Source organism: Corythoichthys intestinalis, chromosome 3 (genome assembly GCF_030265065.1).
Source record: "Corythoichthys intestinalis isolate RoL2023-P3 chromosome 3, ASM3026506v1, whole genome shotgun sequence".
In the NCBI taxonomy this organism is placed as follows: domain Eukaryota; kingdom Metazoa; phylum Chordata; class Actinopteri; order Syngnathiformes; family Syngnathidae; genus Corythoichthys; species Corythoichthys intestinalis.
Genome location: NC_080397.1, coordinates 65513079 through 65540477, shown reverse-complemented (window position 1 = coordinate 65540477; position 27399 = coordinate 65513079). Strand labels below are relative to the sequence as shown.

Below are 27399 nucleotides of genomic sequence, written 5' to 3'. Positions count from 1 at the left end.
CCAGCCCGGACAGCAAAGTGATAGCGGGCGTCCCAATCCGCGCACAAACCTAAGCCGCCTCAAACCGGCCAACAAGGGGAAGACCAAAAAGCAACGCCCAGACCCACCTTCAGACACACCTTCGATATGACCCGCGTCAGCAAAGACTTTAAAAAGAGTGGACACTGAGATAAGACAGATTTCTTCTGCTCGGAAACATGTAGCCTTGTTTTGGATCCAGAATTGTCCCTCTGTCGTCTGTTTTTGCCTTGTTTTTACCTTTGTCGACGAATAAATTGTCAACCTGTTTTCGGTGAGTGTTCTTCAAGGTTTTGAAACATGGAGTCAGTACAAAGGGTTAAAATAAGAGGATGCGCGAGATTCGGCCTTCCTGGCGGGCGCACGCAGGGCAGCGTCAGCCGAGCGGCAGTTGTTTTGGTTGGTGCTGTCCGCGGGTGCGTCTGGGCCGGGGGGGGGAGGAATTTCAACAGTGTTTATTTGAGTCACTGTTGCCTTTCTATCAGCTCGAACCAGTCTGGCTATTCTCCTCTGACCTCTGGCATCAACAAGGCATTTCCGCCCACAGAACTGCCGCTCACAGGATATTTTTTCTTTTTCGGACCATTCTCAGTAAACCCTAGAGATGGTTGTGCGTGAAAATCCCAGTTGATCAGCAGTTTCTGAAATACTCAGACCAGCCCTTTTGGCGCCAACAACCATGCCACGTTCAAAGTCACTCAAATCACCGTTCTTCCCTATACTGGTGCTTGGTTTGAACTGCAGGAGATTGTCTTAAACAATGTCTACATGCCTAAATGCACTCCACTGCACCGAGTTGCTGCCATGTGATGGGCTGATTAGAAATTAAGTGTTAACGAGCAGTTGGACAGGTGTACCTAATAAAGTGGCCGGTGAGTGTATTTTTTTAATTTTTTTATTTATGAGTTAAAACAGGTGCCATTAATACAGGAAACGAGTGGAGCCTCGTTAGAAGAAGTTAGACCTATTTGAAAGCCAGAAATCTTGCTTGTTTGTAGGTGACCGAATACTTATTTTCCACTCCAATTAGGAAATAAATTCTTTAAAAATCCAACAATGTGACATTGTTTTTTTTCCCCCCACATTCTGTCTCTCATGGTTGAGGTTTACCCATGTTGACAATTACAGGCCTCTCTAATCTTTTCAAATAGGAGAACTTGCACAATTAGTGGTTGACTAAATACTTATTTGCCCCACTGTATATAATATATACTATGTGGCAATACAGTTGTGGTCAAAAGTTTACATACACTTGTGAAGAACATAATGTCATGGCTCTTTGGTTCTTTGGAACGTTTGGTTCTTTTATGACTTTATTATGGGTGAACAGAAAAAAGTGATCAAATCTGCTGGGTCAAAAATATACATACAGCAGCGCTAATATTTGGTAACATGTCCGTTGGCCATTTTCACTTCAATTAGGCGCTTTTGGTAGCCATCCACAAGCTTCTGGTTGAATCTTTGACCACTCCTCTTGACAGAATTGGTGCAGTTCAGTTAAATTTGATGGCTTTCTGACATGGACTTGTTTCTTCAGCATTGTCCACAAGTTCTCAATGGGATTTTGGGAAGGCCATTCGAAAACCTTCATTCTAGCCTGATTTAGCCATTCCATTACCACTTTTGATGTGTGTTTGGGGTCATTGTCCTGTTGGAACACCCAACTGCGCCCAAGACCCAATCTTCGGGCTGATGACGTTAGGTTATCTTGAAGAATTTGAAAGTAATCCTCCTTCTTCATTAGCCCATTTACTCTCTGTAAAGCACCAGTTCCATTGGCAGCAAAACAGCCCCACAGCATAATACTACCACCACCGTGCTTGACGGTAGGCATGGTGTACTTGGGGTTAAAGGCCTCACCTTTTCTCCTCCAAACATATTGCTGGGCATTGTGGCCAAACAGCTCGATTTTTGTTTCTTCTGACCACAGAACTTTCCTCCAGAAGGTCTTATCTTTGTCCATGTGATCAGCAGCAAACTTCAGTCGAGCCTTAAGGTGCGGCTTTTAGAGCAAGGGCTTCCTTCTTGCACGGCAGCCTCTCAGTCCATGGAGATGCAAAACACGCTTGACTGTGGACATTGACACCTGTGTTCCAGCAGCTTCTAATTCTTGGCAGATCTGCTTTTTGGTGATTCTCGGTTGAATCTTCACCCTCCTGACCAATTTTCTCTCAGCAGCAGGTGATAGCTCGCGTTTTCTTTCTGATCGTGGGAGTGACAAAACAGTGCCATGCACTTTATACTTACAAACAATTGTTTGCACTGTTGCTCTTGGGACCTGCAGCTGCTTTGCAATGGCTCCAAGTGACTTTCCTGACTTGTTCAAGTCAATGATTCTCTTTTTCACATCCATGTATGTATATTTTTGACCCAGCAGATTTGATCACTTTTTCTGTTAACCCACAATAAAGTCATAAAAGAACCAAACTTCATGAATGTTTTTTGTGAGAAGTAGTATCTGTTCCAATCACTCTATCGGAGAAAAATCAGAGTTGTAGAAATAACTGGAAACTCAAGAGAGCCATGACATTATGTTCTTCACAAGTGTGTGTCAACCTTTGACCACAACTGTATATACTAAGGCGGAAAAGACTCAGGTGACTTGAAGTTTCGCTCTAAGACCCCCAATTTGGCCAAATTTCAAAATTGTCCGATATGCATGTGTGATACATCATTGGAAAGGAAGAAAAACTTTGGACAGGAGGGCTTTTTGTTTTTTTAAAACAGCAAAACCCTATCTGGACGTGAGAGCACGCCAGAGCAGAATTACAGACCCTATGACTTTAATGCGATATAATCGTGTACTTACCTTGTTTCGATCCAAAAACTCCATGTCGCATACATCACTAAGTGTCAAGACGCAGCTGTGAATGGCCACAGCTGGATCTTATGGGTGAAACACGGTAATATAACAAGGGTCTTGATGCAGAAATCGCAGACATCGAGATTTTCATTTTCATATATTTACCCTTTTAAACCTTTTTTTTTCCCTCAATTGTTCTTTATTTGTATCGATTATTTATCATCTAACATATCGGGGAAAATGCGAAACAAAAACAAAAAATACAATTTAGCAAAACTTATGATGTCGATATCCGTGACTTTTATACAGACGTCATTTTTTTCACTGTGATGTAATTTCTTTAAAGGTTTAAAATATGCGAGTAAATAAAATATTAGACATGAATGAATGATTCAAAGCTAAAAATGACAGACATTTTGAATAATATACTTTCCTTGTTGTCATGGCTGGGTTGAAACAAAAACGGTTGCGCGACGTCTAAACGGGGGTTTCCAGGGTAAAACGGGCAAATTTAAAAATAGTTTGCGCCATGAATCTGCTATGGCAGCATATAGACATATTGCTCTATCAAACAACAGTTGTTTTGGCTTAAAATACAGCAGTTTCTTTTAAAGAGGAGTGCAAGGGCAGAAACTGCTTTTTTTCAGCCTTGTCTGTGTTTTCTGCCATATATTTTTTATGGCACACTTTAAATACAATAAAGTGATATAGGCATGTTTGAGTGATCTTCGAGTAAAATTCAAGTATTTCAAGGCCGGGCCGAGTGTCCTCTTTTTTGGAAATCAAAATATGGACACCCTATGGTAACTCCTACCTGCCCCATGTGATGGTACACATCGGGATTGCATGCGTCGATCTCTGCTGCGATGTTGAAGTGCTTTTTGGCAGCCAAGTGTCGGACATCCTGTTTGTACAGGATCCCACGCTTGATGAGAGCGTTGGCACGCAGCTGCGGACAACCATGGACAAGAAAATTAATCAGCAGGTGTATGAGGAAGCATTTTAAATAGGATTTGACCCAGTGCTTTATAAGGCTGGCAGGCCACCATGCTTAGATGTTGGGGCTTTGGGCAGAGGCGTAGCAAGGGTCCCCGGGGGCCCCAGGCAACATGGGGCCCTTTGAGCATGTGCAAGTAAGGGGGACAGTTGGACTTGGAGCTAGGGTTGTTCCGATCATGTTTTTTTGCTCCCGATCCGATCCCGATCGTTTTAGTTTGGGTATCTGCCGATCCCGATAATTCCCGATCCGATCGTTTTAGTTTGGGTATCTGCCGATCCCGATATTTCCCGATCCGATTGCTTTTTTTGGCTCCCGATTCAATTCCAATCATTCCCGATAATTTTTCCCGATCATATACATTTTGGCAATGCGTTAAGAAAAAAATGAATAAAACTCGGACGAATATATACATTCAACATACAGTACATAAGTACTGTATTTGTTTATTATGGCAATAAATCCTCAAGATGGCATTTACATTATTATCATTCTTTCTGTGAGAGGGCTCCACGGATAGAAAGACTTGGGACTTTGTGTATTGTGACTGAATACTGACATCTAGTGTATTTGTTGAGCTTTCAGTAAATTATACTGCAGCATGCCCCAAGGCATGATGGGAAAGTGGAACCATGATGGGAAGTAAAACCATGACTGTGAGTGGTGCTGACAATGCATATATCATCTCTGCTTTGAGAAAAAAATTTAGGTGTTTAGACAAAATCTATTACCACATTGCTTCCCATGACAATTCTACTTAGAGGGAGAGGTTATGTAAGGTTATAGTCAAATGAAGGACGGTATGAAAGGATGCCAAAATTCACTCTACTCATTTAGCACTGCCTTTGGCTCTCTCTGTTGGTAAAACGGCGTCACAACAGATTGAGTATGACAATGAGTGAAAGGGGCATGCAACTCAAATATTCATAGCTTTCAAATATTGAAACATGACACATTTATCAATTCATTACTTACCACCGCCATCAGGATATTTATGATAACCCTACGTTAAGCCTAATCTAAAGACTCTGTATGAGTGTAGCATATAATGTCTGTAACTTTAAATACAATTAGAAAACAATCTAATTAAAATATATATATATATATATTAAAAAAAGGCATGGCCGATATTTTTTTGCCGATTCCGATACTTTGAAAATGACGTGATCGGACCCGATCGATCTGGAGCAATAGCATATTTAATAAAAGTCTAATAACGCCTCGCTCTCATAGAGCGCTTTTTAGGACACTCAAAGTGCCCCCCCCAATTGCATTATTCATTCACTCCACACTCAGTGGATGTAAGCTTTCTATTGTAACCACAGCTGCCCTGAGGGAGACTGACACTTTCTGAAAAAATTCCCAGATGAAAATGTATATATAAAGTTTTTCTTTCTTTTTTTCGATTCCCAGACGGATAACTTCTCTTGATTTTGCCAATTAAAAAAAGGCCCGATCGCCGCCCACTCTCACTCTGAGTCACATGACACACATACGTACATATTTGCGCAGTAAAATGAACACGAAGGTGGTAGTGGTTGAGTGCGCGCTGCGTGCGGTCATCTTGGCCATAACAGTGGCGAAAACTAAGCACTTTACACTCATATGGATGTACAACATCATTTTAAGATGCTAAACTAACACCTTCCCTCTTAAAGCAAATGTGCAATGCGAGTATAACATAAAGAACGCTCTCCTCGACGCAGCGAGAATGAGTGGGATCAACCAGCCGACATAACAGGAAAAACACAAAACGGTTGCGCTGATAACGGCTCTAACTTATCATAAGAACTTTATGGCATGAAGAGGAAATACTTACATTCGTTCATGGATGCACAGATTAATCCTCTACCAGGTGGGGTGGCCGTCCTCTGCTCGTAATGCGCACCTTACGCTAGAGCCTAGTTCGGGCCTAAAAAATCCAGCCCGACCCGACACGGCCCGCTGGTATTGAGGCCCGACCCGGCCCGAGCTCGATCACTTAACTAGATTTGCAGGCCCGAGCCCGAAAAACCCGATTTTTTTTTTTTTTTTTTTTTGGAGTGACGCGGGAAAAGTGCAGCAGCAGCAATTTATTTTCATTTCTTCGAGTTGGCAGAAAAAAACGCAAGTTTTCTTAATGTTTATATAATCTACATATTTTTTTTGAGAATTATCAAAGCATTCACACAACGAAATAACGCTGGGAAAGTTTTTTTTTTTTTTTTTGGAGTGACGCAGAAAAGGCGCAGCAGCAGCAATTTATTTTCATTTCTTCGAGTTGGCAGAAAAAAACGCAAGTTTTCTTAATGCTTAAATAATCTACATATTTTTTTGAGAATTATCAAAGCATTCACACAACGAAATAACGCTGGGAAAGGTTTTTTTTTTTTTTTTTGGAGTGACGCGGAAAAAGCGCAGCAGCAGCAATTTATTTTCATTTCTTCGAGTTGGCAGAAAAAAACGCAAGTTTTCTTAATGCTTAAATAATCTACATATTTTTTTGAGAATTATCAAAGCATTCACACAACGAAATAACGCTGGGAAAGTTTGTTAAACATATTTCTGAGTGTGTAGGATATTGTTCTCACATGGACGTGCCTCTCTGACAAGGAGAGGGAACAGCAGCAAAAAAATAAATAAAACTACAAATGCTTTGAAATAACATTCTTTATTGTAACGACTACAATACCAAAATAAAAAGTAAAAATGAAATAAAAGCTTTAAACTGCGGGCTGGCCTTGACTGCAGTCGGCAACTTGCGGCCCCCGCCTCATGTCTTGCTCTTTATTACTGTGAAATAAGGGAAATAATTAGACCGGCTCTGACAAAAAATGGCGATTTGAACAGCAGGATATTATGGCTTAAACTTACACTGGTTATATTTTTTGGTCGTCGTCGTGGAGAAATAAAATTGCGTCCACTGTGGCAGGTTTCAGTGACGTTCTCCGCTGTTCTATTGTGCGGCCTGCAGCGCTGAAAACCCTCTCGCTGCTGCTGCTTGCAGGAATGCACAGAACTTTTCTTGCCAACTTGGAAAGTTTTGGGTATATACTTGAGTTTGTTCTCCACCAGCCAAGCAAATCTCTATCATCAGCCATAGCATGCCTTTGACTAATGTACATGTTCACCTCATCTCGAGCAGGATCATCGTCATCATCAGTGTTTTCCCACTCAGCGAAAAAAGAACTCCTTTTTCGTTTGGCTGCAGTAGGTGAGGAAACTGAGGATTGAAAATGAGGGCGGCGCCTCGGCCGTGCGCAAACGGTGTAGCGGGAGCGGCCGGCGCCTCGGCCGTGCGCAAACGGTATAGCGGGAGCGGCCGGCGCCTCGGCCGTGCGCAAACGGTATAGCGGGAGCGGCCGGCGCCACGGCGTTCGTGCACACGCACAAGCAAAAGAGCAATACAGAGAGCCTGCTCTCTAAACTTTTTTTTTTTTTTTTTTAAATAATTTATTAGTCCTGCATGGCGGCCCGACCCGACATGACCCGAACGTGAATGCTTAAAATGTGGGCCCGACCCGACCCGACATTTCGGGTTCGGGCACAAACTCTAACCTCTACCTTACGCCTATTCTCGTTCCCAGAATATGCAGCGCTTGTGACGTAGGACAATAACAGGACTAGTTGCTATGGGAACGTACGCAGTGGCATACCGCATACCCATGGAACCTTGCTAAAAGGAGCATTAAAATTGCTAATAAAATCGTTTAGGATAATTTTAGATGCATATATGTTATCTTTTTCTTATTTAGTATTCAACGAGGAATACGATAGACCCATTAATAGACTTTCTCGGAAAAATCACCATTTCTTTAAGTAGTCACATGAATAATGAGGTGACCTTTGAAAACCAACATAAAATACCAACGCAAGGACTTTTCTTTGTTTTTAATGAATCACTCCTTGCATGTACATGCAGTGCTAAACTATTTGGGCTTCCTTAACCCTTGAACACTGAACGTGTCGGCAGCGACGCATATCGTCCGTGAAGCTTTGTTACGCTGTAAATACATTACTCACGTGCCGCTGGTTGGTCTCGTTTGAAAGTGCGGAAGTTGATGTCCAAACCAGTTTTTATTTGAAGTCAATCGGCCAAGAAAAACGGGAGATAATGTCATTTGAGTTTTATACTTTTATTGTACTCATAAATATGCATTAAAACGCTGCATGGACCATGTATCCATCTCCAACATTTCTTGTCCTTTTTCAAAACCGAAAGCAGCACAAAAGACTACTTATCCCAAGAGTCGTGATGTCAAGAAGGACGAACCGAATGTGATCGTTTTTAATAAATTTTCGAGCGAGGCGCCAACTATTGAAAGGGAGGCATGCGAAGCAAGCAACGGCGGGTTGCGAGCGACTTTGAAACGTGCAGAATGAATCTAAAACTACATTTAGCACGAGCTAATGCATTATTTCATTAACTCAAGGAAGAAGATGAGCCGTATTTGTCATTGTTTTCTTTGGATGAGTCGGCGTCTCGGTGAGTAGAAGTGACAGCAGTGCGCAAACGGCGAAAGAGTAGGCTGTGTGAGGTGTGTGACGCAGCTCCGTGACCTGTTCAAGAAGCTTTGAGTGCGCAAAAAAAAAAAAAAAAAAAACTTTATTGGGTGGCATGCCTGAAAAATTTGCATTGAACTACTTGTCAATATTTTTGAAAAACCTTTTTTCAATGTTATATTTTTTTTTTCTTCACTATAATCTTCAATTTTTATGTAGATGTGTGTTCGAGAAGCTTGATTGCATGTACGTATATACTTTTGATAAGGTGATGGGTACAACACCTAACATCACAAAGAGATATCTTCCAAACCCTTTTTGTGTTAAATGATATATATACATTTTTTTCTCACTATTTTGCACAATACATAACCTGTTTTGACCATAGTATGTGTAAAGGCCAAAAACGCCTATGACCATACCTGCTGTTTGTGTTGAATTGTCAAACACAAAACAATTCAATCTTATTTTTTTCTATTGAATGTTTATCCTAACAAGTTGAATAAATATTATCAAACTTCAAAACGTTTGGTCGAGCACGTTTGGTTGTCAATGGGACGTCAACATTACAAATGTTGAAAAAAGATTTGGGGATTTTTTTTTGTCTTTTTGGGTCCAAAATGTGGATTATAATTGGTCAGTGAACAAAACAACAGTTTAGACAAGGTGTCCTGAAAAAAGGGACCCAATTTGGCCATTGTAAACAATTGTTTCTTTGAAATATAAAGGAAACATCAAATGCATGCAAATTTGGCCAAAATAGGCTTAGGTGTTAAAGGGTTAAACATGTATGCTCATTGGAACTGATAAGAGAATTGTGAGTTATCTGCCAAATGATTCCATAGCATTGAATCACTCCCAATACTTGTCGCTACGACAGTGTGGTGAAGCTGAGTGTGCTAAATCTTTGTGTGCCAAATCTGTTGATCCTCTGGGGGCCTCTCCTGACTGGGGGCCCTAGGCAATTGCCTGCGTATGCCTAATGGGACGCTACGCCTCTGGCTTTGGGTAGATTTAGTGTCTCTGCCTACTAGGAGAAGTGTGCTACTATATAACAACACTCTTGAATAAAGTGTAGCAGTCCGCGTTTATCGTGGATTGCCAAAGCGTCATAGTGCTAGCATTCCCACGGCATCATTTGTGAGAAGGCGAGCTAATCACCAGTAAAGGCTGACAAGATGTTTTATGATAATACAGAAGAAAAATTTGAGGCTAAGCATTTTTTTGTTATGAATAAACAGCCACAATTTGCTTTGACGAAGTTGCTATGCTAGCGAGTTGCTTGCTGTGTTCGTGAGGCACTATCGGGATTTTATTGCTAAAGAAGACTAATGATTTCTACCACGACAGAAGAACAAGTTAAAGCTAGCCATGAGTAGTTTGAGAGATTTAAAAAGAAAGGACATCCACATTATGTTACAACGAAGCTGCCATGGTAGCGCTAGCACTTACAGCCTTTAACTCCGAGTTAGTATGGAGATTTTAAAGTGCCTACAACAGGAGTAATTTTAAAGAGCATTATTATGTGAATTAGAATCATTTTGAGACGATTCGACTATATACAACAATTTGGCAAAGCGCAAATGACGAGGAATTAAGTCTTTTAATCCGCCGTTTAGCCACGCCTACCATTAAAGGGCTCTAGCTTCCACAACAAGAGAATGACGTCGGCGGGGTCATGGTTTCATCTGATTTAGAATTCAGCCCATAGAGGAGGAATTATTCAGTAAGAGGAAAATGCGACGAAGAGAGTCGCGAAACGTCATTGTTTCTGTCTCTCTACTTCAATATTTATACAGGATATTCTTTTTATCCAAGTATTTTTTCCCCAATGGCTAAATAAATGGTATGGTCATGACAAATAACAGTCTTGTGCTAAACGGAATATGAAATATTAAAAATGCATTTATTCAGTACGACATGGCAAAATTATTCATGGTCAAAACTGTCGACTTCACCTTTACTGTTGCACCTCCCGAACGATATTTTATGCCACCGGAAGTAGTCCGGCTTTTGTCATTTCCCTGCCCCGACTTAGGACAGCGTATACAAACCAGGAGGCGTGACAGCTAGCCGACATGCTAACACGAACCGAGTGATGTTTCAAAGTCTATTCTCGGCTTTCGAAGCAAAAAAAATCACTCAAAACTACCCGGCATCATATCACACGGCGGCGGGGTTGTCGATTGTCTTCGCCGATCGGCAACCTGCCCGGCAGCGAGCAAGTTACAGCTTGTCCCCTGCTGCGGGCAGGAGAGCATGTTTGCCGGGGAAGCAGCTGGACAATTTCTGCCGGACAAACCGGCCGATGTCGGAGGAGCGCGTCGCTGCAATATCGTCAACACGAATATGGCGTAAAATAATGCTTAACTACACAGTGAAGACGTAAACAGTGAGAGAGCAGTTGTTGTGCAGCTAACATGGCAGGATGTGTGTGAGGAGAACTTTCTACATGTCCATCCATGATCAAACGTAAGTAATTAGTTTATTTAAAGAAAGTTTGTAGTGTTTACTTTGTAATCGCTGTATTCATACAAAGTTTCTGATCGGGTGGAAATTTTGACAAAACACCGGGCGCACGAAGAGGGCAATAAGCCGAGTGTAGCGCTCTCCCGGCGGGGGGAGGTGCGACAAGCCACCAGTCGTCGGCCGAGTGCCATTCTCGGTTGACAAGGAGCATGTCAGCCACAAAATGCAAGCCACCTCCGTATTAAAACGTGTGCCATGATCCCAGTATTTGACATAATACAAAACACGATGTTTACTCACTTCTTCGTAAGTCCAATGGTCCCACAGTTGTAGCACATTTGTTTTGGCTGATCTCGGGGTGTATGGGAACTTTCTGAAACCCAAAAAGGCTCACACACCTCTCCCTGGTGCAGTTACAAAAGCCTGCAGCCATTTGGCTGGCGTGATGCGAAAAATAAAAAAAACTGCAAAATCAGCTGAATCCACAGTCCATCTGCATGCTGTAAAGCAATGCTGTATTGTGAGATGCTGACCCGAGTGACGTCACATTCGCATTCGTCCTAAACCCGAGACTGGAGCCGGAAGTAACTCATTTTCATGGCGCGGGATTCAAAAATTGAACATATTCGATCGCTTTCACACACATCCTAGCAGTCCATTTCATTCATAATCATAAAACACCACGTGAAGTATGAAATAAACATGATTTTTGGTGTCATACGCACTTTCGGACAACTGATGGCTATAATCAAAGGAGTTAAGGTAAAGTTTGTCTTCTTCATATTTGTAGCAACCGGTTTTTTTGTTGTTGTTGTTTTTTTTAAAAGTGCTTTTGTAGCAGATTGGACTATTGCAACGGTATATTTATTGGTCTTGATAAAAAAAATTTGAAAAATCAGTCAGGAAGCTACAGCTAGTATAGAATGCTCACAAATACAAGGAAAATGGACCACATTACACCGGTTTTGAAATCGTTACACTCTAAGGTCGTCTGGAACCGGTCTCCTGCATGTTCCAAGAACAAGAACCAAGCAGAGTGAGAAAGCATTTAGTTATTATGCTTCTTACCTCTGGAAAAAGTTACCTGAAGGTCTGAAGTATGCTCAAACTGTTAGCTCCTTTAAATCAGGGCTAAAAATGCTTTGTTTAGCACTGCATATCCATAACTGTCTACATATTTCCATCTACTTGCTTTCTATTCCTCTTGTGCTTATCTCCATTACTGATTTAAATTATTAGTACCGTATTCTTCGGACTATAAGTTTTTTTTTTTGTTTTTTTTCATATTTTGGCTGGGGGTGCAACTTGTACTCAGAAGCAACTTATGTGTGAAATTATTAACACATTATGGTATCATTTCACATGTCACATGTAAGTTTTTTATGCTATAGTTATCTGAATAACTCTTAATAGCTATGGCCGTGTTCGCGGTCTGCCTTTGGCAATGTATGTTCAATTTTATTATTGACAATTTTATATTGAAATGCATGCTTTTAGTTTGTGGCACTTTCACGCCCACATGGGGGCGCACTCGCACTTGTTCACGTGAAGAAGCGCGCTCACACGCCAGAAGAAGACGGACAGCTACGTAGCTTTGAGTGAGTGGGCGAGTTAGCGAGAGAGAAACACTGCTGTTTATGCTTTTAAAATATCTCTACAGAGGCAACGCCTGTGTGTATCATCTTTTCTGTTGTTGTTGTTGTGTTTTCCACCCGCACACTTAGAGCCAGTGGTGTGGTTGTTTGAACGATGTGCTAGTGCTAGCGAACGCATGCTAACGGTTGCTGTAAGAGCACCTAATTATCATTTATTTACGTTGACGCGAACCTGTTTGGTATCGAGCACCACATTGATTCAGCAAATTATACGGACGTCCAGCATCGTCACTTGGGAGTTCGCTGTATAGCCAGGACCGAGCCGTAGCGTCCTGGTGAGGACAGTATATTCGCATTTCGTTGTTTATGCACTGTACACTGTACATTTATTCAGCATGTTGTTCTCTATTGTATTTTTATACTAAATTGCCTTTCAAGATGACATATCTATTCTTTGTGTTGGATTTTATCGAGTAAATTTCCTACAAAAATGCGACTTGTACTCCGGTGCGAATTATATAATTTTTTTCCTCTTCATTGGGCATTTTATGGCTGGTGCGACTTATACACAGGTGTGACTCGTAGTCCGACAAATAGTAGTAGTTTTTGTTTTATTTTTATTCTATTCGTGATTAAATGCGATTTTTATGTATAATTTCATTTCCTATTTTGATTGTCGTTGTTTTTACGTTCTATTGATTTAAAGTGCATACGACACGAGAAAAAGTCTTAAATAGGATTATTATGTTAATTTGAATCGTATTTTGAGACGATTCGACTATATACAACAATTTGGCAAAGCGCAGATGACGAGAAATTAGTCTTTTAATCTGCCGGTTAGCCACGCCTACCATTATAGGGCTCTAACGTCCACAACAGGTGGATGACGTCAGCGGGAGAAAGTGCTCATGGGTTTTACTATTAAGCCCATTGAGGGGCAATTATTCAGAACGAGGAAAACGCGACGAAGACAGCCGCAAAATGTCATTGTTTCAGTCACTCTACTTCAATATTTTTACAGGATATTCTTTTTATCCAATTATTTATTTTTTTTATTGTCATTTGTCATCATCATCATCATCATCAACATTAAAAAATTAAAATCAACGTAGAGACATGACAAAGGGAACGGAAAAAGCCAAAGCTTATCGGGACCCGTCCCCCTTCCGCCAAGGTCGCACAAGCAACAGCTCAAGATCAGTCCAATGACAGTCTAGCGCCTATTGTTCAAAAAGTCATTAATTTCCATGGAATCGTACGTGGTGATGACTACGTCCTGCTCAGCCAGCACGCGTGGCTGGATGAAGCCGTGCTTCTTCACGCCCTGGTACACCAGCACTCGCAGTGAGGCAGACCTGACGTGGCGATTGATCTCCTCTACCCACTGGTGACAAATAGAACTGGGTGAGATGATGAGCGTGACCCCGGTAGAGACAGGCGTCATGGCCACCAGGCAATGAGGGCAATAGGATTGGTCAAGGCGGTCAGGGCGGCCTCCATTTTCAGGATGGAGGCTCTAAGTTCTTCAAAATCCTCTTGTTTCGGAGCCTGAGCCTTTCTGGTACCCATAGCCAAGCTGTATTCCAGGCTGTATTTCCAGGCCTGTGCTTATCACTGAAGATAGAAGCGTGTCCTTCACGGAGCTGGCTTGTATGCGACTGCACAGCTTCAGCTCAGCTTTCAGAATGAAGGCTGAGCTGAAGCCAATAGCTAAATAAATGGCTTGAGAAGGACCAGTCAGCCCGTTGAGGGGGAATTATTCACAACGAGGAAAACGCGACGAAGAGAGCTGCAAAATGTCATTGTTTCTGTCTCTTTACTTCAATATTTTTACAGAATATTCTTTTTATCCAAGTATTTTTCCCCAATTGCTAAATAAATGGCATGGTCATGACAAATAACAGTCTTGTGCTAAATGGAATATGAAATAATAAAAATGCACTTATTCAGGACGACACGGCAAAATTATTCCATAATGGTCAAAACTGTCGACTTCACCTTTACTGTCGCACCTCCCGAACGATATTTTATGACACCTAAATCGTGCTTCTGTCATTTCCCTTCCCCGGCTTCGGAGAATGTAAACAATGGCAGGCGTGACAGCTAGCCGGCATGCTAACCCGAACCGAGTGATGTTTCAAAGTCTTCAAAGTGGAAAATCACACATAACTAGCCCGGAACATTTGACATGACGACTGGCATGTCGATTGTCAACGCTGATCGGCCAACCGCCCGGCGGAGAGCAATTTAAAGCTCGTTCCCCGGAGGAGGGCGGCTGCAGTTGTTGTGCAGCTAACGAGCAGCTAATGTGCATGAGGAGAGCTTTTTACATGCCTAGCAATGATCAAACATAAGTAGTCCTTTATTTAAAGAAAGTTTGTAGTGTTTACTTTGTAATCGCTGTATTCGCGGCTATTTTTAACACAAAGTTGCAATTTCTGATCGGTCAGAAAATTTGACAGAACACCGGGCACATAAAGAGGGCAGTAATCCGAGTAGCCTATAGCCTAACCGATAAAATGCAAGCCACCTACATATTAAAATGATCCCAGTATTTGACATAATACAGAAAACGATCTTTACTCACTTCCTCGTAAGTCCCATGGTCCAACAGTAGTAGGGCTTGTTTTGGCCAATATCCACCGATGAATGGGAACCTTTTGAAACCCCAGAAAGGCGCACACGTTTCTCCCTCATACAGAATGATTTTTCTGCAGCCGTTTGGCTGACGTGATGCAAAAAATAAACGTATTAATAAGCAAAATCAGCTGAATCCTTCGTCCTCATACACAACAATACATTGTATAGTGAAGAGGACGTCTTCTACCGTACACGTCACAGCGCCCTCTTTCTCAACTTGAGACTGTTGCCGGAAGTCACTCATTTTCGTGGCGCGGGATTCAAAAAACTAAATAAATATAGCGATCGCTTCCACACACATCCAAGCGGTCCATTTCATTCAGGACTAGGGTTGTCTCGATCCGTTATTTGGCTCGAATGGACTGCCGATATGCGCAAAAAAATGCGCATCGGTATTGGGTCGGCCGACACGGAAATATTCCCATAGACCCATGATCCATTTTTTTTGTGAATTCCAGTCTGGGTTTCCCAGCGCACTGATTTACATAATCCATTCCAGTTTTTTGCTTTGGTTTCCCTAAAATCCGGTCCGCATTTTACGGCACACCTTCAGCACACAGGCATTACCGTCTCCCAATTTACCTCCGTGGCATCTCCTACATTATGACTGCAATGCAAATTTAAAGTTAACCGGTAAAAATGTCAGCTGTCACCTGAGCATCTTGAAATGCTTGTCTTTGTCAAAAAAAAAATCTCCCCATCATGCTGGGACTGCATCCAGGGCAAACAGCTGAAGGGACTGTGAAGAATAGATGGAGATGGAGCAACAAAGTGTGGAGAAGATTGGAGAGTAGAAGCCATTTTTGGTTTAAAATGGTATTATTTGCACTGATTTTTTAAAAGCCTTGGTACAGTTGTTCAAGAGCAGAGAACTGATGCTGAATTAACAGTTTATTTTCCACTGAGGTTGTTTCTGTGTTTTGCTTTTTTAAGACAGTTTACAATATTATTTGCACGTTTTACTGACTGAATATGCCATTTCTGTTTGTTATTTATAATGTTTTGTGTTTATCACTGAATAAAAAGGTCAGCTTCTTGTTACCAACCATTGTGTGTTATTCAAACTCGCCTAATTCAGCTGGGTAGTTGTTATCAAGAGTACTAAAACCGTTTTCAACATGAGTCTGACAACTACTTAAGGAGGCTAAATAACTTTAATATGTGCTCAGATTGGCCGGTATTGGTATCGGCCAGTATCAGTATGGGATCGGAAGTGCAAAACAATATCGGTATCGGATCGGAGGTGCAAAAATCTGGATCGGGACATCCCTATTCAGGAGCATAAAATAACCGCGTGTATTATGAAATAAACATGCTTTTTTGTGTCACAGGCACTGTAAATGTGATTTTTATTATCTTCATGTGATGTAAAGCACATTGAATTGCCTTGTGTTGAATTGTGCTATATAAATAAATTTGCCTTGCGTGGTTTCAGGCTGGCTATAAAAAAAAACAAAAAAAACAGTATGGACAAAAACAGTACGACTTGTGACACCAATTGGCTGTATATGAATGACAAGAACATAGCATATTAAGGAGAAGGATGCCACTTGACATGATTTAATTTGATTAAGAGATTTTTGGTCATTGAAATCTTTCAGTGAACAGTATTTCTACACAGAAAACCTCATATTAAAACACGGACACCTGCGGCTTATAACTTACCGTAGTGCAATTTTTTTTTCTCAAATTTTGGATCGTGAAGCTCTAGGTGCGCTCTGTAGTGCCGAATTTACGGTAATCAGGGCATCGATAGTGAAAGCTGACGGCAACCCAGCTCACTCCCAACCCTGTACATTAGGGTGTGTCAAGAAAAAAATAAGTGGAGAAATGAGAGGGGGCCCTATGTTTTCAAGTTGTCTTATGATATACTTAATAAAAATCAAAAACAAAAAAATGGTTTTGACTTTAGTTACCTACCCCCTTTTTTGATTGAAAAATGCTTTTTTGGGGTATATTTTGACAATTTCCGTCCAAATCAGTTTTTCCATATTGGTAATTTTTTTCTGGTAATTTTCATCAATACCATTCAAAACCAAATATTCACAACAATGACTGTTATAAAAAATAAAACTCATGTAGTTTCTGAAAAAAACGTTTTTTTTCTGGCATGCAAAATTGACAGCCTTTGGTCTTTTTGGGGGTATTTCCACCATATCTGCCAAAATAACATTTTCATATATGTGACTGCTTGTCTACATCCCAGGACCTCATTCAGGCTTACTATCCCTACCTTGAGTTTGTTATGGAAATCCACACCATAATACAATACAATACAATACCACGGTCAGGCAAAGACAAAGGAAGCCGAGAACAGCTTTTTTGTTAACTTTAGAAGCTATGAAATATTTTTTTTGTTTTCAAAATGATTTATTAAATGTTTCAACAAAATCAAATGCATACAAAAAACAACATCACCTCCTCTCTAGCACGGTGAATCTTCTTCGGATCAACAGCCAGGTGCTCACTTCCAACTGGCAGTATTTCAGCTGCAATCAGGTCCTGGATGAATCCCGAGGTGATGGCAGCAGCTTGTCTGTTCGTCGCCTCAGTCCTGATGGTGGCTAGAGCGGTATTTGGAATCTTGAGGGTGTTTCTCTTCTTCACAATCTCCTCAGCCATTGTCTCAGCTGTTGCTTTACTTGTCTGTTCCTGTAGCAAGAGCTCTGCTTCAGCATCCCTCCTGTCATCTCACTCCTTCTGATGTTCCTTTTCCTTCTCTGCAGTAGCCTTCTTTATCTTGTCACCCTTTTCTTTCCGTTCAGCAGCTTTCTGTTGCCTCTTAGTCTCCTTTACATCAAGCCCTGCCATCATCATGGAAGCCCTCTGGCCAGGAGGCCGGCTGGTCTTCATAGACATCATGAGGCCAGTTCCAGCTTCGGAATCCTTTTCTCCCTCCTACAGTTACAGTCCTTCAGGTGTGCCCCCTCCTGACATCCCTCACACCCGGACTCTGAGCAGGGGAGGATTTCATGACAGCAGGAGGCAATGTTGAATAGGAAGCCAATTTGTCCAGGAAGTTCTTCCTATCCTCCTCCCTCTTCATGTCCCCCCTGTTCCAGGCGAAGTTTTCCAGAGCAGTCCAGGCATCCTGGATTTTCCGTTCTATGGACTTGTCTGTTATGGTGACCGGAGGACTGAATTGAGCATTTGCCCTCTGCCAACAGCCCACCAACTCCACCCTGACATCCTTGACCAGCTGGTTGATGCTGTAGTTCCTCCTATACAACCCATCCTTCAACAGCCTCTTTTCCTGCAGGTAGATGCCATGCCTCAGGACACCCCGGAGAGTAGGAAGCTCAGTTTGTATCATCGGTTCTCCTGGACCTGTCACATCAGCCAGACTAGTACCAGCCTCATGCCTGGTCTTGGGACCCATCTCAATAGGAGTTATCAATAAAAAGGTTCAACAGTTCAATTCAAATATGTTCGGGTACAAAGTGTTCTCTTAATGATCTGTGATGGCCGGCGGCATGTCTTGTCATGTTAGAAGTGTAAAAGTTTTATTGGAAACTAAATAAGTTTCATTTTTAAAAGGACCATTTTTTTATTTTTAAAGGGACAATTTTCAACTGTAGTAAATATCTGGTTTTAAATGGAGATGATAAATATTGCATAAAAAATTACATATCTGAAAAAACAGGGTTTAGGCGGAAATGGTCAAAACATGCAAAAACGGGCAAAAAATGCTGTTTTTCAATCAAAAAAGGGGGTAGGTAAATAAAGTCAAAACCATTTTTTTGCTTTTGATTATGATCAAGTATATCATAAGACAACTTGAAAACATGGGGCCCCCTCTCATTTCTCAACTTTTTATTTCTTGACACACCCTACAGTACATGCCAACATCCTTATGTTTCCTGATATTACAACCATTCTTCCTTCCATGGGATCCGGTGCTATTAGCACATGTACCTTGACGTTGGCTTCCTGCATATTGATGATGCGGTCCAAGTCGACACCAGCCTCCACTCGGTTGCGAGTCAACACGTGAAAAGTGGCGCGCAGGAGCAGCGCCTCAGCCATGTAGCGGCCCTCCGAGTCCACCTCCTTAGTGCATTCGCTGATGATTTTGTCGTAGTCCTCCTCATCCATGTATTGCCTGGCTTTCAGGTAGCCCGAACTCAGGTGGTGACTGTTGGGAGAAATGTTTTTGTAACAAGTATGAGCCGTGTTGTTAAGAGCACCACTGAGGTGACAAAATAGTGGGCATATCAGGAAGATCATGTTCGGCTACTGGATGGCAGCGGCAATGAATAATCACAAATTTTTTTGATTGAATGAAAAGTGTATTAAAGAAATGTGATACAGAGACATATTTCCGAAATCTGACTGTGTACACAATTTAAAGTTGATCAACGGAGAGAGAGAGGGAAAAAAAACTTTGCTTTCCCCACCCCGACGTTCGTAAGTGACAAACAGCATGAACGAATGCCTTCAGTTTTATGGAGATACAAGGTGGGTGTCCATTAGTGCTGCTTGAATCATCACAAGTTGAATGGGTATTTGAAGTGCTTGACTTGAGTCGTGGGGAGAGAAAAACGGGCTGCAGAGCCTCCTACCAGACCGTCTTGTGTTGAAGACAAGGAAAAAGGATCGTCAGGCTCCTGGCTCAAGTTCTAGCTCGCCATCCGTATGTTGCAGTGGTCCCAAGGCAGGGCAGGACCACCTGGCCAGCATGAACCAACCAACCAAGTTACAAAAAAGCAATACTATTCACATGTTAGCATTAGCATGTTAGCATTAGCATGCTAATATTGAAATACACAATAACAAAGCACCAAGACATGAAAATGCAATAGAATTCACTTGTTAGCATTAGCATGCTAACATAACAAAATACAATAATAAAGCACCAACAGTAGTGATGTGCTCCTCGGGTCGAATCCCTGAAGTGTGTGCCGAGTAATGTAGATGAGTGGTTCATGAACCGCGAGCCGATGCGCGTGTTGACGACTTACGTGGTGACGTTTGTTGCCCCGCGAAGCAGGTGTACCACGTGACTGATTCGGGAAATGATTCGCGAGCAGGTGTACCAGGTGGCTGATTCAGGAAAGCATTTGCGAGCGGGTGTACCACGTGACTGATTGGGGAAATGATTCGCGAGCAGGTGTACCAGGTGGCTGATTCAGTAAAGCATTTGCGAGCGGCTGTACCACGTGACTGATTCAGGATCTGATTCGCTTGGCTTGATTGGAGTTCGAAATAAAAGCGGCCAAGAAACGCTATGGATTCCCCTTCACTTTTCGTGTTTTCGAGTCCCTTATTGCGCTATTTGGCATTCGATTCGACGAGCTTCATTTTTGCGATGGAACCAGCAGGAAAAAGGAGATTTTCCCCTGTTTGGGAGCACTTTGAGCTGATCTCACCTCAGAAGGTAATGCACTGCAATTAATTACTATTTAACAGATTCCAATAATGAAAGAAAGTGTGATGACACATAAAATTCACATTTTTCCTTTCCGAATACTTAGGTGAAGTGTCTGGTGTGTTCCAAGGTGCTTAGTTATAATAATAACACCTCAACAATGCTAAGGCACTATAGGGTCTTGCATGGGAACGAGGAGACCAACCAGGTTGAACCCGGCTCAGGTGGGTCATTTATATTCATAGTCCCACACTACACTGTGTGCATTTTTGTTTGTTTGTTGGTTTGTTTTATAACTCTGACATGTAATTTAATATAGCTGAGAAGGTTGACTTGGCTGAGCTGTTGGTTGATATGGTAATTGAGGATTCTCAGCCGTTTTCCTTGGTGGACGGCAGTGGATTCAAAAAGCTTATGAAAGCTTTAGCTCCTTCCTACGTTCTACCTACACGGCAGGTATGTATGTCACGACATGAAGCACTATATTATAGGATTAACCATTTCAATACTTTTCAATTCCATAAATCGTACTTTTTTTTAGACTTTGAAAGCCATGGTGGAAAAAAGGTACAAGGAAACCAAAGATAAAACAAAAGCCATTGTGGCTAAAGCATCTGCATGTAGTTTGACATCAGATATGTGGACGTCCATCAATACTGATGCCTATCTAGCTGTGACATGTCATTTCATTGATGAAACCACATCCCTCCAATCAGTTGTACTGGGGGTGCAACATTTCCCTGAGGCACACACTGCAGCAAACATGGCTTTTATGAAAACCTCGCTAATGTCAGAGTGGGGTATCAGTGACAAAGTGACATGTCTAGTGACTGATGGAGCAGCAAATATGGGAGCTTGTGCCAGAGAGCTTCATATGCGTCACACTATTTGTGTGGCACATACGCTAAATCTTTTGGTGAAAAAAGCTCTTGACCAATGTCCTGAATTGTTCCACATCCGGGCAAACTGTCGGAAGATAGTTGGTTATTTTAAGAGCAGCACTACAGCAAAGGTAAGCTCCTTACTTGTCATATGTAACATATTTTATTTTTTGCTATTTATTAATTTGTCACTTGATTTTAATGTAGGAGAGACTAACTCAGATGCAAGTTCAAATGGGCCTTCCGGTGCTTAAACTTCTTCAGGAGGTTGAAACGAGGTGGAACAGCACTTATCTCATGCTTCAGCGTATCTACACTTTGAGAGAGCCTGTCGGAGCAGCTTTGGCTGGTCTACGCACTGATCTGACACCATTGTCTGCTGAACAGTACAGAATTATTGCTGACTGTTTGAAAGTATTGGAGCCATTTAACTATGCCACAATTGAGCTGTCTGAGGAGAAGAAAGTTTCGGGGTCAAAGGTAATTCCGCTGTTGTCCATGTTGCATCACTCCCTGGAGGAAGAAGAGATTCGACAGCTTCAAACTCCAGAGAGCACATCCATGGTTGAGTTTCTGCAAAGACAACTAAGAGAGAAGCTGAACCAACTCCAGTCTATGAGCATTATGTTTCTGGCTACTCTGCTTGACCCAAGGTTTAAAAAAGTAGGCTTCTTCAGTCCCAGTAAAGCAGCAGAGGCAGAAAAAAGGCTCACGATGGAATGCGCAGCTATCATGAGCCGCACAGCCTCATCTACTTCATCATCATTATCATCACCGTCGTCGTCATCATCAGAACCTTCCCAGTCTGTTGGAGGTATTTAATATTTCCTAATTGTTCTAATATTAAATAATTACTAATATCTGTTTCTTTCCTAGGAAGCAAACTGTGGCATCATTTTGATGCCTCAGTCCATCAAGCAAGAACCACAAATGTCACGGCAAATGCAACAGTTGAGGTGCAAAAGTATCTGGGAGCACCAAACATCCCCCGAGTTGAAAGTCCCCTTCAGTACTGGGAATCACAGAAATATACACTTCCAACTTTATACAAACTTGCTGTATCCTATCTATGCACCCCTGCTTCATCAGTGCCATGTGAAAGAGTTTTTTCAAAAGCAGGTGAAATTCTCTGCAAAAAAAGAAACCGCCTGAGTCCAAAAACTTTGGAAAAAATATTGTTTCTAAATAAAAATGAGTAAGCACATTTTGCCTCATTTCACATTTTCACTTGTTTCATATGCACATAGACAAAGTAACACACAATAATTCATGTTAAACTTAAAATATGTATTTTCTTTGTAATCAGAGCATGATTCATGCACCAAGCATGTTATACATTTTTCTGTCCACATGATGGCGTAGTCGAGGTAATCAATCCTCTTGAAGCCCCTAGGTGTGTGTGACGCATTTCCCTGCAGGGCTTCACTGCTTCATGGGGCTTCATTTTGCCATCACTACCTGACGAGCCAGAAGATGTGCCTACAACCTCAAAGAAAACAAAATTTATGCTACTTCCCAATCACTAAAGACCCACGAACTGCGAAGGAGTGAATTCGTGACCCGTATGTGAATAAATCAAGTGATTCGAGCATGTCTGTAAAACAGGAATATCATCTTGTAGAGATCGCAAATCACGGCGACTTAAACGTACATTTGAAACAACAACTCTACCGAAATTCTGGATTAAAGTCATTTCGGAATATCCCGACATCGCTTGGAGCGCGCTGAAAACTGTGCTACAATTTCCAACATCACTAGCTTGATGCTAGCTTCTCTCACTCTCCCATCTCGTCTCAACGAAACAAACTCAGCCCTCCCACTGATTCAGCGGGTGAGTTGTATTTTTTCCCTGCACTTAACACAACGGGGCTAAAAAAAAAATGCTATTTTATATTTGCTGTATTTTTTTGCCGCACATTGCCGGTGTTCTGACAAAGTCGGCATGCACGTAATGTTAAAAAGGAGTTCTGACAAAGTTGGCATGCACGTAATGTTAAAAAGGACCACGAATGCAGCGATTCCTAAGTGCACGCTACAAACTTTCTTTAAAGAAAGGAATATTAACTTACGTTTGCCATGTTTGGCGCACACAACAACTGCACGTAGCCCTCTCACTTAACGACTTCGCCTTGTCGTTAAGCGTTAATTTACGCCATTTCCGTGTTGCACATGTATGTTTGTGATGTAAATAGTTTTTTAGCACCATTGGATAACATTGAGAGTCCAACTGAATATAAAAGAGGGACACCGGTCCGTGAAAAAAAGACCCAAATCACACCGGGGACCCCTGCTCTAATCCCATTCATATTTGTGTCGGTTGGCAGAGCGAAACCGATGATAGCATATTAAATGATAATTATTCTATACATTATTTTGCGGTCACGGTGTATCAGCTTCACAAAAAGAAATGCAAAACATACCATTTGGTGTTTCCCACAAGAACTGTTGTCGAGGTTTCATCAGTGTGATTGCTCCCCTCAATGATCCTTTCATTAGGCTGCATTGGCTTTCGTTTGGGCTCAAATTGATAACCCAAAACACCAAAGAAAGGTTCATAACTCTCCTCGTCACCATTAGAAGAATGTTCGTTACGTCGGATTCGTCGCTGCAACTAGAAACGTAATTGTCCGCCATCATCGCCGCCATTCACTACTAAAGCACCGAGCCGGTTGTTTCCTTGTTTTGATGTCACGCCCACAATCTGCCAGATTTCCGGGATCTCGGGGGCGGGTCTTTTTAGCTTGAAATTGACCCAAATTTCTCTCATTTTCTTGGTGTTGCGATGTGTGTAATTACACAAAGTGACATGATATGAATCCAAAAGGCATTCGTTTATGGATAAATGATGGAATATTAGCATTTCCCCAGGTGTTGACATACACTTTAAGATGGCGCCTGTTTACTAGTGTGGGAAAGTCTGTCATTTCAAATCTAGTCTAAATATATGTGATATCTACCATAGGCATATGTTTGTAGCAACTAGCAACTTGACGCTGTTTGTAGTGGCTGACGGCCGCAGCCAAGTATTATTGTTTTTTTTTTAGTGATGGCCAAATGAAGCCTCATGAAGCAATGGAGCTTTGCAGCCAATTGGTTTGCACATGTAGCAAAGCTTCATGGTGCTTCATTTACTCTATGGCGCCATCAAGTGGTGTAGAGGCCCAAGAGGTCAACATTGTTAAGAATTTAATGGCTATTTGCTTAAGACAAAGATATGAATGTGCTTGTGTTAGTAATTTAGTATGTGAATAAAATACAACAAGTGGTAAGGATAATTTGTTATTCATTTTAATTTAGAAATAATAGCTTTTCCACAGTGGCTGGCTTTAAACGTTTTCTTTTTTTGGACAATATTTCACCAGCTTTAGAAAATATTCTTTCACAAGGCACAGATGAAGCTGGGGTGCAGATAAATGTGAGTGCCAGTTTATATAAATTTGGGTGGGTATTAGGGCTGGGCGATATGGCCTTAAACATGTATCACGATAAATTGAGCAGATTTATCTCGATAACGATAAATGACGATAAATTCGCCCAAGCGGACTGTTATATAATTTGAAAATCTGAATCAATGCATGAAATACAGATTAACTATTTCTTGTTGATTTATTTACCAGCATTCAATTTGATATACTGTATTTAACAATTGTACATGCAGTCTAAACATTAAATTTATAAAAAATAGGGCTGTCAAAATTATCGCGTTAACTGGCGTTAATTAATTTTTTTAATTAATCACGTTAAAATATTTGACGCAATTAACGCACTTGCCCAGCTCAGACATATTTAAATGTCACTAGAGTGAAAGGCCCACCTGTTAATTGTGTTTTGCGGAGTTTTGCTGCCCTCTGCTGGCGTTTGGGTGCGACTGATTTTATAGTGTAAGTAATTATTGCCATCAACAATGGCGGGCTACTAGTTTATTTTTTGATTGAAAATTTAACAAATTTTATTAAAACGAAAACATTAAGAGGGGTTTTAATATAAAATTTCTATAACTGATTTAGAACTGATTTATTGTTATAATAAACAAATACAGTCCTTATGTACCGCATGTTGAAAATATATATCCATCTTGCGTCTTATCTTTCCATTCCAACAATAATTTAGAGAAAAATATGGCATATTATATCGATGGTTTGAATTGCGATTAATTACGATTAATTAATTTTTAAGCTGTAATTAACTCGATTAAAATTTTTAATCGTTTGACAGCCCTAATAAAAATGTATTGTAAGCAATAAGAATTCAAGTATGAACATTTATAACAGCGTGTATGACTTGAACAATGTACATTGTCAAAATCAATATGCCTGTGCAAACATGTAATTGTAACACAAATGACTTGCAGCTTGAACAGTACACTTCAAAAAGACAACTTATTGTTAATGGCTGCTGTGATATAATTATTAAATACAAGTGTTTACTTTATGGTTTAAGGGTTTTTTTCCCCCCCAGTGCATTTTTTCATAAATGCACGCACAATAAAAATAGCTGGGGCCATTTCTCGGTCATTATAAGTTTCGCCGTTGGATTGTACTTTATGCAGAATTCTTTACCATCACAAAAGCTATCAGAGGAATCACACACACAGACAGATACAAAATAACGCCACATAGTAATTGCTAGAGGCAGTCCGTGCCCAATCCACTCATTAAGTTCAGCCGTTTCGACCAGGTTAGAGCCTCTATCCGACTCCATAACGTTCATTTGTAGCGTTAGCCGCTAGCTAGCGTTAGCCTGGCTACCAGTAGAAAGCACTGAAAGCACCATCTCCGGAAATCGTGAGAACAAAGGAGGACAGCGGGTGAAAGCCCGTCTGGATGCCACCAAGAGTCTACTAAATGTCGGTTGAAAGTTTGGTGAACCTCCCTTAAGCCACACTCCATCACGTTTTGCTTGTAGCGTTAGCTGCTAGCGTTAGCTTACCGGGCTTTTGTTTGATTGGCTTCCTGATGATCACGTGACTCCCTACGTAAGCACATTCACTGCTTTCTTAAAGGGGAATGAACATAGACGAACAACACAGAATCAAAGCGGGATGAAAAGACTATTTTCTTGTTTTATTAATTTACCGAATTTACCGACATGGTCAAAATTACGTCGGTCATCGTTAAGAATTTCGGTGACGGTAAATTTTCGGTTTACCGCCCTGCTCTAGTGGGTATTCTTTATGCCTCCCAGTACACTAATGGATTTTTCATTCTGTTGATGTTTGGTTCAGATAGGTACACACACACACTCACATTTATATTAAAGTAGTTTTCCTTATTGAAAGCAATCAAATCAAAATGTTCCCATACAGGGGATGATCGCTTTTTTTGCGCAGGTTCCATCGCAAGCAAAGGACAAGGCTCGAAAAAAGCTTGCACTGGTTGCGCTGTTGCGCACAGATGGAACAAGTACAGGAGCCCGAAATCCACAAAATGTGAAATAACAGGCGATCGCCATTGCGTTTTGCAACCAATTTTTACCATAGTCTGTACTGTTTTTGCAATGCGCGCCAAACGTCGGATCACTTCCGAAGCGCTCACAAGATTCAGCCGGCCGGGGAGGCTTCCCACGTCATCATTTCCAGGTTTTGCCGAAATGACGCGCGCCTCGCTACAAGCTTCGTGGAAACGCCCCTCCCATTACTCGACACAAGCCTCGGAACCTCGGCCCATTTCGTCCCATCACTAGTTTTTATTACTTAGCGGCATTAGCTGCACATGATATTTACTCTCGGTCCGTTCCTCGTTGCGTCCCGAAGATCGCGCTGAGGTGCTGCGTTGTCAAACGCAAATAGTGGGAGGATGCTGCTCTTGTCCCCAAGAATGCAGTCTAATAATTCATAAAAGTGAATGAGTGACTATATAATATATATATATATATATGTATTAGGGTGACCATATTTTGATTTCCAAAAAGAGGACACTCAGCCCGGCCTCAAGATACTTGAATTTTACTCGAAGTTCACTCAAAGACGCCTATATCACTTTAATATATTTAAAGTGTGCCCCCTCACTCTGGATGGAAAAATGCATTTTGAAAAAAAATAAATAAATAATGACTAATATATATATATATATATATATATATATATATATATATATATATATATATATATATATATATATATATATATATATATATATATATATATA

General features: G+C 41.2%; 2 protein-coding genes across 7 annotated transcripts in view; one reads left to right on the top strand and one right to left on the bottom strand.

Moving 5' to 3' along the window:
• LOC130913367 (mitochondrial import receptor subunit TOM70-like) overlaps nucleotides 1-27399 on the bottom strand; it is a 122169-nt gene that overhangs the window by 46293 nt on the left and 48477 nt on the right. For all 6 annotated transcript variants that reach the window (XM_057831935.1, XM_057831937.1, XM_057831932.1 and 3 more), the window contains exons 7-8: nucleotides 18920-19139; nucleotides 3636-3770 (exon numbers count right to left, since the gene is read on the bottom strand). In XM_057831935.1, coding sequence (XP_057687918.1) covers nucleotides 3636-3770; nucleotides 18920-19139 — 355 coding nt within the window. The remainder of the gene's footprint in view (nucleotides 1-3635; nucleotides 3771-18919; nucleotides 19140-27399) is intronic.
• On the top strand, nucleotides 20162-22614 carry LOC130913366 (E3 SUMO-protein ligase ZBED1-like). The gene is made up of 6 exons (XM_057831931.1): nucleotides 20162-20381; nucleotides 20479-20596; nucleotides 20692-20828; nucleotides 20914-21384; nucleotides 21461-22067; nucleotides 22130-22614. Exons 1-6 carry the CDS (start codon nucleotides 20232-20234, stop codon nucleotides 22450-22452), a joined length of 1806 nt encoding a protein of 601 aa, XP_057687914.1. The 5' UTR covers nucleotides 20162-20231; the 3' UTR covers nucleotides 22453-22614.